General features: G+C 62.3%; 4 protein-coding genes across 4 annotated transcripts; all 4 read left to right on the top strand.

The window, feature by feature from the left end:
- Positions 1-240: 240 nt before the first annotated feature.
- On the top strand, positions 241-1,541 carry SPEM1 (spermatid maturation 1). Its single transcript, XM_019413607.2, is given in 4 exon segments — positions 241-432; positions 530-587; positions 794-900; positions 902-1,541. Coding segments are annotated over 4 exon segments (921 nt in total). The 5' UTR covers positions 241-288; the 3' UTR covers positions 1,514-1,541.
- A 1,771-nt stretch (positions 1,542-3,312) lies between these two features.
- Positions 3,313-5,141, top strand: SPEM2 (SPEM family member 2). The gene is given in 4 exon segments (XM_019413605.2): positions 3,313-3,505; positions 3,602-3,659; positions 3,798-4,444; positions 4,446-5,141. Coding segments are annotated over 4 exon segments (1,494 nt in total). The 5' UTR covers positions 3,313-3,367; the 3' UTR covers positions 5,097-5,141.
- Positions 5,142-5,802: 661 nt separating this feature from the next.
- Positions 5,803-9,697, top strand: SPEM3 (SPEM family member 3). Its single transcript, XM_053892677.1, is given in 4 exon segments — positions 5,803-6,014; positions 6,138-6,195; positions 6,296-9,600; positions 9,602-9,697. Coding segments are annotated over 4 exon segments (3,540 nt in total). The 5' UTR covers positions 5,803-5,876; the 3' UTR covers positions 9,641-9,697.
- Positions 9,698-10,614: 917 nt separating this feature from the next.
- On the top strand, positions 10,615-13,848 carry TMEM102 (transmembrane protein 102). The gene is made up of 3 exons (XM_019413600.2): positions 10,615-11,825; positions 12,157-12,389; positions 12,516-13,848. Exons 2-3 carry the CDS (start codon positions 12,176-12,178, stop codon positions 13,832-13,834), a joined length of 1,533 nt encoding a protein of 510 aa, XP_019269145.1. The 5' UTR covers positions 10,615-11,825; positions 12,157-12,175; the 3' UTR covers positions 13,835-13,848.

Raw genomic sequence — 13,848 nt, 5'->3', positions numbered from 1 at the left:
TGCTATGGTGGCAGGGTTGTTTGGGGAGTTCCGTTCAGGGCCCAAGTGTGGGCAGGGGCTGAGCCTGGTGTAGAGGAGGAGCGGGCAGGGGCTGATGGGGGCAGACAGCAGACAGGCCAGAGGGTCAGCCCCGGGCCCAAGACTCTCCCTCTTGGCACATTGTGAGGGAGAGCCCCGGCATCATTGTGACCCACTTACCCCCAGGAGCTTCTGGGACAGGCAGGCGGGCAGACACTGTGGGCGCAGTGGGCTGGGGGCCTAGGGGCCCCGGTGGCCCTAGGGACCCCCATGGCCATGGCTGAGCGGCCGCGGCCTGGGTGGGCCTCATATCCCAGCTCCAGCACCAACAGCTGTCAGGACCTGGGCAACTCCATCCTGTTGCTGCTGGGTCTCATCATCTGCATTAACATTGGCATCAATATGGTGACGCTGGTCAGGGCGGTTCTGGTGGGAGGGGGACGGCAGGAGGGCTGGGGGAGAGCCTGGTGGCCGGGGCCTGCCTGGGGTCATTGTGTTCTCCATCACCTAGCTCTGGCGCAGACTCCGCGCCTTCTTACATCGGGTGTTCCACGTCGTTTATGAGAAAGGTAAGCGGAGGCTGCTGGGGGCACAGGAGAGGCAGGACCCAGGGGTCTCCAGGCCTGACCCTGAGCCGGCCCCTTCCCCTCTGGCTCTCCCCTCTCAGACCCCCGGCGGTGCCCCCTCTCCCCCCACCCCGCGCCCCGCCCTCCCCATCCCTGGAGGAACCAGCCTCCCCCCCTCCCCCAGCCTCTCGCCTCCCCTCGATCCACAGAAGCTCCTAAGCCAGCCTCACCTGAGAAGCAGACCCAGCCTCCGAAAGAGAGCGCCCCTGCGGTCCACCTTCGATGCACCATGGACCCCGTGAAAATGACCGTGACCCCCCCCACCCACTCGCCGCCATCGCCACAGGGGCTCCTCGAGGCGCCGGGCGCACCGCCCGGTCGCCTGGGCCCCCGACACCGACGACGACGAGAAGCCCCCACATCGGCACCCAGCAGTCTGCTCCCACAACTGGGATCACTGCGCAGACTGGGAAAGCTTCCGATCCACCCAGGGGCTCTGGGCTCCCCACACCATTCGCTTCCAGCAGACCGTAGAAGGAAAGCCCCTCAAAGGAGGGATGCAGTCGGAGCTGGGCCTGGAGGCCTACGTGTACCCGGTGAACCCCCCACCCCCGAGCCCAAAGGGCCTGAGCCACGACAACTCCGGGGCGGGCGCGGGCGCGGGGGTGGGGGCCCAGGCCGAGCAGGAGCAGGGCACCCCTGCCCCTCCGGCCCCGCCCCCTGCCCAGGGCCCCGCAATCGTCCCCGACCTCCCCGGGCGCCCCTCCTCGCGCCGCGTATTGTATGACGCCCGAGAAGTGAGGCGGCGCCTCCGGGAGCTGACCCGCGAGGTAGAGGCCCTGTCCCACTGCTACCCGCTGATCTCCAAGTCCAGCAATGCCGAGGGGACGGGCAAGGACTGGGTATACCGTTCCCTGGCAGAGAGGTGACCGGGAGACAAATAAAAGGAAGAGAGGAGGTGGTTTGTGATGGTGTGGGGGGGAGGGGGGTGCCAGGGCCCCCACGGCACCCAAAAGCCCTGGTCGCTAAGACAACGCTCTCCCTGGCAACAGGGCCTAGAGAGCCCTAAGGACCCTCATCCACCTCTTGGCTGCCCTGGGCCCTGCCCGCAGCTCTTTCTTCCTTCCAACGTTCCCACCTGTAGCTCCCCTGTTTCCCTTTGTGCCCAGACCAGGCCCCCCAAATCCCTCCCCAGATCCTCAGGCAGACCTGCACTAGAGGGGGACCCCATCCCCATGGCCCCAGCCCTCGAGCGGCCTGGTTTCCGCCAGAGGTAGGCTGCAGCCACAGGGCGCGGTGTGGTTGCCTCTTAAGCCCTGGTTTCTTGGAGGGTGGCCGGCCGGCCGAGAGATCCAGGCCTTCAGAATTTCCCGGCCGGGACCTGAGGCTCTCGTACCCCAGAGCAGGCTCAGAGCAGAGGATGAAATCCTGGGGACATTCTCTGTGACTTCGCTCCTCTGATTAGCACCTGCCTGTCACAATGAGGAGAGCGAGGCTCAGAGAGGATAAGGGACTTATTCGCGGTCACACAGACACCAGGGATCAACCTCGCGGCCCCTGAGGCCTCGGGTAGATTTCACAGGTAGATTTCACGGCCACCGAGTCAGCCTGGCCCAGCAGAACCTCCCACCTTCCTCAGCTTGCGGTGTGAACTCGTCAGAATATTCCATCCACAGAGAGCAGGGACACTCAGGCCCTACCCCAATCCTAGACAGTTGGGGTCACAGGCATGCACCCACGTACACGTGCACAGGCACGACCTTAGGGAAGGGAAGCCACGTGAGGGCAGGCGCCCAGGCGGAAGCAGCTCGGACCTCACCTTCCGTAGCAGGTGGAGTCCTGGAAGGCCCTTTGTGAATCAGCCTGCTTTAAGCTGATTCCCTTCAGTGAGTATGTACCTACTAGGCGTTTGGAGGCTGGAGGGGAAACGCCCTGCCCGTCGGCTCTTCCTTTATTTTTTTGCCGAGTTGTTCCTCAAGCCAACAAAAGACTAGAGGTCCCCGGGGCACCACTTGCACGGACCCCCAGCGACGAACCTGGTTTAAAAGAAGACTCCTTTTGGCACATCGACAGTTACATCTGTGCTGTGCTTTGTGTATTTCATGAGTTTTTTTTCTTAAGGTGGGAGCCAACAGTGTTTCAACTTGGAGGGATGGGCCAGTGGGAGGGCAGTGGGTTAGGAAGGGGAGAGACCACGGTTGGCGGTCAGTCTTGCTCTGAAGCCAAGCAGTCGCTGGGTTCAGTGACCACAACGCCTATGGCTGCAGCCACTGGCAGGACAGGGAGAGAAAACTGCAACCCTAGAGGGGACTCTCGCTGTCACCTTAGCTGCTGGCCCCAAGTGGGCGCGGGTGGAGAGTTCCATCAGGCTACTAAGCTGCCCTAAGGTCTCGAAAGAACAACGCACTGGAGGAAATCCTTTCTGGCTGATTCCGTCCCTATGAAGACTGTCTTGTACCCACAGCCACCATATTTTGCAAATCCGCAATCAGGTGTTGACTTAAGCAAAGCCCTAGGGAGACAGAGAGACAAAGGGAGCTCTGGGGTATCTGGGGACTGGACTCCCATCAGGTGGCAGCCAAGGTCAGAGACGGCCATATAAAGAGCAAGCCAAGTGGATAAAAGCGATGCTCATTGTGACTCCCCTGCCATGTGCCTCATTGTGACCCAACAGCCTCACCAGCTGGTAGGTGTCCCCAGGTCCTGGCATGAGCACAGTGTGGTCGGGGCGGGTGGGGGGGGGGGGGGCGCGGTGGCCCAGGTGGCCCTAGGACCCCCCCACCATGGAAAACCAGCTCTATTATGACAGCCTGGGGTCCTGCAGTCAATACCAAGAAGCTCCCCAGGGTGCCAACGACTTACTGCTCCTGCTGCTGGGTCTCGTCATTCTTGTCAACATTGGGATCAACGTGGTAACTGCGGTCAGTGACGGCATGGCCGTGGGCCACCCCGCCCCCCCGGGGTGGAGAGGGCTGGGGGCGGGCATGGTCTTCACTCCCACCCCACCGTACCCCCAGATGTGGCATGAACTCCAGAATGCCTTAGACAAGATGATACAGTGGATTCATCTGAAAAGTGAGTATGGCAGCAAGAGAGATAGGGGACACCGCCCCCCGATGCCACCATCACCACCCTAGAAACCCAGGCGCACCGTTCCCAACCCCGAGCTCTTCTGACATTCACCCTGTCCTCACGGACTCTCGTCGCCCCCAGATGAAATCTTCCAGGCTTCCGAAGGTTCCCCCAAAGACGCCCCGGCCAAGACCCAAGACGTTCACATCCACTGTGCCCTGGACCCTGTAGAAGTGAAGATGGCCTGGCCCACCTGCCATCGCTCTTCCTCCTACCGCCGTCTCCGCAGCCCCCGCTGCAGCTGTCGCCGCCACCGCCGCTGCAGCCACCGCCGTGGCCGGCACCCCGGCCGCCACCGCCCCTGCAGCCACCAGTGGGGACTGAGGAACCATAGGCATTTCCCCCCCAACCGCTCCGTCTTCCACAGTCACTGTCACAGCCGCAAGATGTCACAGCTGCGGCCAGTGCCCTCCTTTGATGAGGACAACCTAGACTCCTGCCTGGAGGAGGATGACCTATCCTTCCCGCACCCCAAGTACCCATGGCGGGGCTGGGGAGGGCTCTACCAGCCGGTGGGCCTGCCCTCCAACTTGGGGCTGTGGGGCCGCCAGGGTGGGATCCTGGCCAGCCTGCCACCACCTTCTCTGTACCTGTCACCTGAGCTGCGCCGCATGGCCAGGCGCGTGGAGGCCAAGTCGGAGCTGAGGCTGCAGTCCTACGGGCCCCACTGCCCCCAGTCCCGAATCTGGGGCAATCTGGAGGCTGAGCGCCAGACCCCGTCTCCACCGCCCCCCCCGCCGGCTGCCCCCCGGCCCCTCCCGAGTCCCCGCGGAACACAGCCCTTACCCCTCAGGGGCCCAGCTACTCCATGACTCCCGGGATCAGCGGCGGCGTGGTCTGGAGGGCTCCGGACCCCCCTGTGCCCTGGTGCCCCGGGGGTCCCGGCCCGAGGCCCGGGAGCCCTGCTCCCCCCAGGCCCACCGGCAGAGCCTCCCTGGCCACGCTCACAGCCAGTCCAACCGCAGCCCCCACCCATCCACGGGGCACTTGGGCCAAGGCGCCCAGGACCCCCACGAGGTTCGGCGCCGGACCGGCGAAAGCACCGAGGCAACGCCCGCCCGGCACCCTCTGACCACCGCATCCCTCACCGTGCTGGGCGAGACCTCCCACCGACGGGCCCCGGCTCCCGGCTCAGCCCTGCTGCCCCGCTCCTCCCAGCCCCTGCCCGAAGCCCAGGCTCCCGAGCCGCCCCCAGCCCAGCCCACCTTCAGGCCACTCAGCCGGACCCCGGGGGCCAATGGCAGCTACCAGGTATACGACAGCCTGGAGCTGAAGCGGCAGGTCCAGGAGAGCAGAGCGCGGGCCAGCTCCCTGCCGCCCCCCTGCACCTCGGCCTCCAGGCCCTCCCTGCACAGGAGCCGGAACGGGAAACTCCACTGACCGGCGGGGAACGCGGGCGGTGGGGGGGGCGTGGAGAGAGGAATAAAGAGCCCAAAGTCCAGGAAGCGCTGTGATGCTCTGTGGCTTGGAAGCGTCCCCTCCTCCTGCCAGCCCGGGTCCCTGCTCTTGGCTTCCTGACACGAGAAGCCAGTGTCCCCTTATCGGCGTGAGGCTCCCCTCGGCGGCGGCCACCCCCCCCCCGCCCCCGCAGGCCCCCACGGTCCCGTGCCACGCACCAAGGACATCTTGCAGCGGCAGACTCCAAACCACGGGTCCCTGAGCACCTACGCTGGGTCCCCGTCGCCCTGATCCCAAAGTGGGCTCAGAGGCGCAGCCCCACGCGAGACCGTGAGGTCAGATTCCAGACCCGTGGGTTCCACGTGTGGGCAGAGCCGGGACCACGGCCCGGGGAAGGGCAGGAAGCATGCCAGGGCTCTGGGGTCCAGCCGGGCCTTCCCCAGGGCTCTGAGGCCAAGGTCTCCCCGGCCTCAGGAGCCGCCAAGGGGATGGAATGTGCGTGTTTGATGGAGTGAGGCAGCGGGCAGTGGGGGACCCAGCCAGGGCCGCGGGGCAGGCACGCGGGCTTCCAGGCCCCACCTGACCGTCCGGGCTCAGGTGACCTAGTTACCAGGGCACACTGTCCCCGGCCCTCCCTCATTGTGACCCCAGCCGCCCGCCCCATTATGACCCAGTCCTTCTCCCCCTCCCCCGCCAGAGGAGCCTGGCTCCTAGCGAGTATGTGGGGGCCAGGGGGCCCAGGCAGTCCTGGGACCCCCGGCCATGGGACAGCGAGCCCACCCCGGAGCGCCAGGGTGCTCTGGCACCCACCCCAGGAAGTGCCAGGACCTCGGAGACTCAATTCTTCTGATTCTGGGCAGCTTCATCTTGCTCAATGTGGGGATCAACGTGGTGACTCTGGTCAGGGCAGGGCTGGGCACCAGGGGCGGGGGACGGGGGGCCTCAAAGGGGCCGAGGCGGGAGGGCAGCGGGCCTTCGGGGCTCACCCCACTTCCGGACTCCCCCTTTCCCCGCGTCCCTCAGCTCTGGAGGCATCTGAAGAGCAACCTGAGGATCCTCTTCCGTCACCTCTTCCCCAAAGGTGAGCGGGCCCCAGCGTGGCCTCAAGGGGATGTGGGCCTGTCCCCCTTTCTCGGGCCCCTCGGGAAGCCGGGCCTCGTCCCATCCCGATTTCCCTGCAGACAAACAAGCCAGAGGCGTGGGCCACCGTCCCACGTGCGCGTGCTGCTCCGAGGACCCCAAGAACCTGTGCTCGAGAGTCCCTTCCGGCTACCATCGGCGCTTCCTGCCGGGGCGCTCCGACCATCTGGACTCCTGGAGAGTAGACAGAAACGACGAGAAGGCCTCCGGGTGCCGCTGGATGCCGCCTCGGGGTGGACACGCAGGGGGTCCTGTGGACGCGCCATGGGGACTGTGGAAGGAAGGGGTGATGGGAGCCGGGGAGGCCCCTCAGGTCACAGCCTTAGAGGCCCGGGCGCCCTTCCTCTCCAGGCACGAGACACCTTCCCAGTTCCCCAGGATGAGCGAGGCAGACATGGCTCCCCTCCACTTGCCCGAGAGCAAGACTAAGACCCCAGACTACGACTCGGCCCAGGCCCAGATCTCCCCGCCAGCCCACACCCCTGAGCACAACCCCCTCCAGGCCCAGACCCAGACCCAGACCTCCCCCCCAGCCCACACCCCTGAGCACAACCCCCTCCAGGCCCAGACCCAGACCCAGACCTCCCCCCCAGCCCACACCCCTGAGCACATCCCCCTCCAGGCCCAGACCCAGACCCAGACCTCCCCCCCAGCCCACACCCCTGAGCACAACCCCCTCCAGGACCAGACCCAGACCCAGATCTCCCCCCCAGCCCACACCCCTGAGCACAACCCCCTCCAGGACCAGCCCTCCTCCCCGGCCCTCACTCCTGAGCACCCCGACCCCCAAGCCCAGATCCTCTCCCCAGCCCCTGCCCCCGAGCATGCCTCAGCCCAGGCCTCTCCACATCCCCCAGGCCTCACCCCTGAGCACACCCAGCACACTGCTGCCCAGGCCCATGACCCTGAGCACCCCTCAGCCCATTCCCTGGGTCACAGTCCCGAGCACACAATAGCCCATGCCCCAGCCTTCCCTCTGGCCCATGCTCCTGTGACCTATACCCCCACCCCTCACACCCTGCTCCCTGCTCCCGCCTCTGCCCCAGTGCCTCCCCCAACTGCTACCCCAGCCCCTGGCTCAATCTCTGTCCCAACCTCAGCTCTGGTCATGACCCTGACTACCGCTCCTGTCCCTATTCCTATCTCTGTCTCTGCCACCATACCTACCCCCATCCTAACTCCTATTCCCTCTACCCCGACTGCCTTCAGCCAAGGCCTCTCCACTGGCCAGGTGGTCTACGATGCCCGCAGGGCAAAGCAGAACTTATGCCACGTGTGCCCGCCCCAGAACTCTGGGTATTCCAGAAAGGACTTGGGCACCCTCCCCAGGGCCCAAGAGGGGCAGGGTCTGGGCAGTTCTGGTGCAGCGGAGCAGACACCGAAGCCACATAGTGGGGACAGTGCCAAGCCCTCCGCAGGGTCCATACTGGGTTACCTGGAGTTGGGGAATATGGAATGGAAGATCTCAAATGACGCCAAAGACAAGTTCCTGCAGCCCAAGACCTTCCCTTACTGCAGCTTCCACCCTTGCAGCTCTGAGAGGAAACACACAGACTCCCAGACTCCAGTCTACCCCAAGTGCGTGGTCTACTCCAAGGGCGCCATACCTTCCCAACCTTGCGTTCATTCTCCAACCGGTGGCCAGAGCGTGCCGGGCACTATTCCTCCACCATGCACTCTATCTCTGCCTCTTATGCCTCCCAAATCCTTCGTCCTCCGTCAACTCTCCAACCATCAAAACCCCCCAGCCTCCAAGTCTTCTCCATCCACCCCCTCCTCCCAGTTTCCCATCCCTCCCCAGCTCTCCAAGACGTTCCAACCCCCAATCCAACCCCAGGCCCCTGAGCTTCACGAGAGTCCGGGCCTCAACCAAAACTCTGACCTCCAAAGGACTCCAAACCTTTCAAGAGACTCAAGAGTTCCTAGGAACCCAGGCCTTGCCCCAGATCCAGGCCCCTACAAGAACCCAGGCCTTGTTCAAGATCTTGGCCTGAACAAGCCCCCAGGCCTTCCCCAAGACCCCTATCTTTACAAGAGTCCAAGCCCTTCCCAAGACTCTGGACTTCCCAAGAATCTAGTCCTTACCCAAGATTCTGGCCCCCAGAAGAATCTAGGTCCTATTCAAGATGGAGGTATCTCTAGGAGCCCATGTCTCACCCAACCTTCTGACCTCCACAAAAACACACCATTTCCCCAAACTTCTGACATTCAGAGGAGCTCGGGCTTTATGCAAAACTCTGGAGTCTATAGGAATCTAGAACAAAACCAAGAGACTATACTCTATAAAAGCCAAGATTGCTCCCAAACAACTGGTCTCCATAACAGCCCAGGCCCTTCTCAAGGTTCTGGAGGTTATAAGAGTACAGGTAATGCGAATGAGTCGGGAGTCTCTAGGAGTCTAGACCTTCCCCAAGATTCTTGCCCACGTAAGAGCCCATACCTTGCCCAAGACTCTGGAGTCAACAAAAGTCCAGGCTTGGTCCAAACCTCTGGCCTTCATAAGGGCTCAGGCCTTACCCAAGACTCAGGAGACTACAAGAACACAGGCCTTCCCCAAGATTCTGGAGTCTACAGAAGCGTAGGCCTTACTCAAGATTCTGATCTCCATAAGAATCCAGGCCTTACACAAGCCACTGAAGTCGAAAGGAGATGCGGCCATACACACGATGTTGGAATTCACAGGAGCCCAGAACGCACCCAAGACCCTAGCTTCCACAAGTACCCAGGAATCAATCAAGATCCTGGCCCCCACAAGGGCCCAGCCCTTACCCAAGACCATGGCCTCCCCAGGACTCAAGGCCTTAATGGGGGATCGGGCCTCTGCAAGGATTCGTGCCTTACCCCAAGTCCCGACCACCACAAGAACCCAGGCCTTGTCCTAGGTACTGACACTGTCCAGGTCTCGGGCCTACCTCAGACCCCAAAGTCAACACAAATGACAAAGTCATTTGTACCCGAGGAGGCTCCTCGGAAGGAGGGTCCAGAGCAGCGCCTATCATGGATTTCTGTTCCACTGAGTCAGAACTCCTACTCCTCCAAACCCCAGGTGGTCTACAGTGACCTGCACACCTTCTCAGAGGTACCCGTACTGATCGAGCTGCAGCCATCCCCCCGGCGAGCAGGCAGCCAAGACTGGGTGTATCGTCCCGTGAACGCCATCCCTTCGGCCTGCCAGAACTATCGCCAGAAGTCTATGCCTCCCCAAAACAACTGGAGGCCCTACTGTCCTGGGTCGGGCACCCGGGTAGGGCACGTGGTCTTTGACGCCCGCCAAAGACAGCTGGGCAGGGACAAGTGCGAAGCTCTGTCTCCCAGGCGCATTCGCCAAGAGGCACCCAGCAACTCACCGGAGACCATCAGGGAGTGGGGACATCAGGGAGTGGTGAGGACCCTGGAAAAAGAGGGGACAAAGGTGCATTGGGAATAAAGAGGCAAGAGAAGTGTTCTGTGGTTGATTGAGGACATCCACCCCAGCCCCATTCCCGACGCTGGCCAGCCACGGGGCCTCAGGAAGACCGATGCTAGCCTTGTCCCTGCTCCTGCATTGCCACGTAGCGAAACCCATTGTCCCCAAGGCCCTCGAGCTGCATTGTCCGATACAGTAGCCACTGGCCACATATGGCGATTAAAACGTAATTTAATGAAAAGTAAACAAACTTCAGGGGCGCCTGGCACAGTAGGTGGGGCGCGTAATTCTTGATCTCGGGCTCACGAGTTCAAGCCCCCTACTTTAAAAAAATGAAGACAAAACAAAAACAAAAAGTAAAATCCTGTTCCTCAGTCTCAGCATCTCCATTTCAAGGGCTCAGTAGGCACGGGTGGCTACTATATTGGACGGCACAGATTCAGAACATTTCCATCGTCGCAGAAAATCCTGATGGATGGCAGCGTTTTATTTAGAGTTTAGAGAAACTTTTCCTTTCGCTAGTCACCCAAACCCACCATCGTCAAAGCTCCCCCAGAACCCAGAGAACTTCATTGTTTTTAGTGTGACTGAGAGGTCACCCTCTGGGGAGGAGGGAAGATGTAGGGGTGCCCTGTGCCTGATCACCCCAAAATTGTGAGATAGAGCCTCGTCCTCAGTTTTCTCAATCAGGTCTCTTGGGTCACAGCCAGATATATGGGAACTTGCCTCCCCAGTTCTGGGCTGTGTTTTGGGGCTCGAGGTGGCCGAGGGAGAAGGGTTCTCTTTGTCAATGACTAGGAACCCCTGATTTCTGGGCTCCCCAAATTGAGCTCTGGATTCTGAGAGGTCCCCTCCACAGGCCACTATAATTTTTCTCGGTGTCTCTGCTTCATTCTCTTGCCATTGACTCAGGCTTATCTCACTTCAGACCCAGTCCCCAGGGTGGGAGGAGAGGGGAGGGCACCTGGTCCAGCCATGGGTTGGTCTGAGCTGTGAGCCTCTCCCTGGTTTCCTGTGGCTCTGTCTTCTCGTTCTGGCTCCTAGTCTCATCCCCGACTTAAGCTGTGCCTCTGATAGCCGTGGTAACTGAAAGCCATTTCTTCTCTTGATAATTTCCCCTTGCCCTGCCCCAGCCCAGCTGGGATTTTCCTCTGGACTTGATTTTTTGGTCCTGATAACTCTTCCATGTACATACACGAGCTGGCAGATGTCAAAGTGTTTTTTTTTTTTTTCCCCTGCCCTCACTCGTGTCTGAGGTGGGCATCATTAATATGCAGGTCCCTTCCCTGAGCCAGATGTGTATTCCTGGGTCACCTCCTGTGTGTTCTTGCTTACCCCTGACTCCAAAGAGATGCCTCCCCACCCAGCTGCGAGCCGCTTTCCGACACCCCTCTGGCTCAGCTCTATCATGGGCAACCTTCGTAGGCTGCAGTCTCTTCTCTAAAATGCAGTTATGGGGGGCACCTGGGTGGCTCAGTCGGCTAAGCACGCCAATCCACTCAGGTCACGATCTCGAGGTTTGTGACTTCCGGTCCCATATTGAGGGGTCTTCACCGACAATGCTTGGGATTCTCTCTCTCTCTCAAAATAAACTTAAAAAATAAAATAAAATGCAGTTAGAATCGCTTGGACGAACCCTCCTAGGTCTAAGCGATTAGGGCTCCTCCACTCACACAAGGGATGCGGAGACCCCTATTTCTCCCCGGGCTCTGGGGTGTGTCCCCCACTATTATCTGCTGTTCAGATCCATCCTCTGTCCCAACCCCACGGGATGTTTTTGTGCCTGGCTGACCTGGGCTCGAAAGTCACGAACAGTTGCTCTCCATAGAAACTACAACTTCCATCAGGCACTACTTCAGCGGAACAGGAAAGGATGTGGGGGCGTGGCCCCAACGCCCTGGTAGCTCGGAAAACAAACTACAACCCCCAGGACAGCGCGAGATCTCAGCGGAGGGAAGAGTGACTGAGCTCTGGCTGGAGGCGAGGCCCGCCCGGAACCACCAGGCCGGCGGCCAGAAGGGGGCGTGGTCGCAATGGGGGGCGTGGCCCTGGGAGCTACAGGAAGAAGACACCTGTTGAACCTTTCCATCCGTTCCCTTCCCAGCCCTTGCAGCTGCCCCTGAGAGGGAAGCCGCAGGCCACAAGCCTCTTCCCTTCCCAAATAGGTGAGTGGAGGTAGACAAGGGGCGGCGGCGGAGACTAGCTATTTCATCCCGCAGGAGGGGCCTAACGGCTACTTTTTACCTGCTGAGTCAGGTGAGCCGCTCCATGGGGGCGGGGACCAGCGTGTGAGAAAAGGGCAACGCCGGAGGAGGTATTTACTGGTTCGTTTTCAAGACTAAATTTAGAGCCCTCCATCTGCAGACCCGTTGACGAACTGTGCTTGGGCTCGCTCGCTCGCTCGCTGGGCCTGGGGAAGCGAGAAGAACGCGGGCGACTTTTTGGCAGCAAAGGAACGGCCCGTCTAAGCTTCCTCCCGTCCGTGTTTTCCCCTAGCCCCAAACGATTGAGCTGCATGGCTTCCGCGGTCTGGGGGAGTGCGCCCTGGTGGGGCCCGCCGCCCCCAGCCCCCGCCCGGCCGCTCACGGACATCGACTTTTGCTCTGGAGCGCAGCTGCAGGAACTAACCCAGCTGATCCAGGAGCTGGGTGTGCAGGAAAGCTGGAGTGACGCGCCCAAGCCGGGGCCAGACCTCCTCCGGGCCAAGGACTTTGTCTTCTCTTTGCTGGGTAAGTAACTCTCCCTGCCTTCGGGTGCTGGCGGTTCTCAGTCCCTCCCCGTCCAGTCCCGCCCCGCCCCGCCCCGTCCCGTCCCAGCTTTGGGTCGTGCCCTCCCGATCCTGTCTTTTCTTGTAGGTCTTATTCACCGCCGGGACCCCCGCTTTCCTCCCCAAGCGGAGCTCTTGCTGCTTCGTGGCGGGGTTCGCGAGGGCTCCCTGGATCTGGGACCTGCACCCTTAGGTCCCTACGTCCGGGGACCTCATTACGACGCCGGCTTTACACTCCTAGTGCCCGTGTTTTCGCTAGACGGCACCGGGCAGGAGCTGCGACTGGACGTGGACTCCTCTTACGCGTGGCTGTGCCTCCCAGAGCGCATACGCGGAACCTCGGTCCGGGAGGCATGGCAGGATTGCCTAGGACCTCCAGCCCCAGGAGGACGTGATTCCACCCACCGAACCGAAAGTGAAGGAAGTCCCAAGAGCCGGCAAAGCTCCGTGGACCGGCCGCACGGTTCTGTCACTGAGGCTGATCCAAACGTGGCTTTGGAAAAAGCACCTCCTAACGTTTCGGGGCAAGAGCCGCCTGGGCAAGGCATCATGGATCTTGGCTTTCCCACCCCGCTGGAAAACCTGAATGGTGACGTCACGAAAGCAGCCGTCGTTAGCCCAGGCCTGCAGCAGACGGAGGGGTGGGAGGCATGGCCCACGCTTTGCCCCGCCCAGGTGGCCGCGTGGTTCTTTGCTTCGCTGGCCGCGGTCGCCGAGTCCCTGTTCCCGGTCCCGGGTGCCCCGCGCTTGGTCCACGCAGCCCGCCACGCGGGGTTCACCACCGTCCTCCTGGCCACGCCGGAGCCCCCGCGCCACCTCCTGCTCTTCGACCTGATTCCCGTGGTGTCGGTGGCCGGCTGGCCCGAGGGCGCTCGGAGCCACTCGTGGGCCGGCCCGCTGGCCTCCGAGTCGTCATCCTTCTACCTGGTGCCCGGCGGCCACAGCGAGCAGCCAGGCGCCTCCGGCTGGCAGCTCTGCTTCGCCCGCCAGGAGCTGGCGCTCAAGGCGCGCATACCCGCTCCGCTGCTGCAAGCGCACGCGGCGGCCCAGGCGCTGCTGCGCCCGCTGGTGGCCGGGACCCGGGCCGCGGCGCCCTACCTCCTGCGGACGTTGCTCTACTGGGCGTGCGAGCGGCTGCCCGCGCTCTATCTCGCGCGGCCGGAGAACGCGGGCGCCTGCTGCCTCGGGCTGCTGGATGAGCTGGGCCGTGTGCTCGAGGCCGGGACGCTGCCCCACTATTTCCTGAGCGGCCGGAAGCTCCGTGCGGGGGACGGCGCCGCTGGGCTGCTCGGGGCGTTGGCCGGGCTCCGCGGGGACCCTGCCCGGGCCCTGCGCGCCGCGGTGGAGGAGGCCAAGGCTGCGCGCAAGGGGGGCGGCTTAGCTGGCGTGGGAGGCGGGGCCCATTAAAGACGCTGCTCCTA

The sequence above is a fragment of the Panthera pardus genome, unplaced genomic scaffold (genome assembly GCF_024362965.1).
Source record: "Panthera pardus isolate Hobbes unplaced genomic scaffold, ASM2436296v1 HiC_scaffold_3, whole genome shotgun sequence".
NCBI classification, from domain to species: domain Eukaryota; kingdom Metazoa; phylum Chordata; class Mammalia; order Carnivora; family Felidae; genus Panthera; species Panthera pardus.
Note: the sequence above shows the minus strand (reverse complement) of the source record. Positions and strands in the feature narration are given on the sequence as shown.

Bases quoted from the DNA above. Each gene is read 5' to 3' on its own strand.
- TMEM102 (XM_019413600.2), top strand. From the start codon at position 12,176: ATGGCTTCCGCGGTCTGGGGGAGTGCGCCCTGGTGGGGCCCGCCGCCC. The intron at 12,390-12,515 runs GTAAGTAACTCT...CTTTTCTTGTAG, and splicing joins CTTTGTCTTCTCTTTGCTGG to GTCTTATTCACCGCCGGGAC.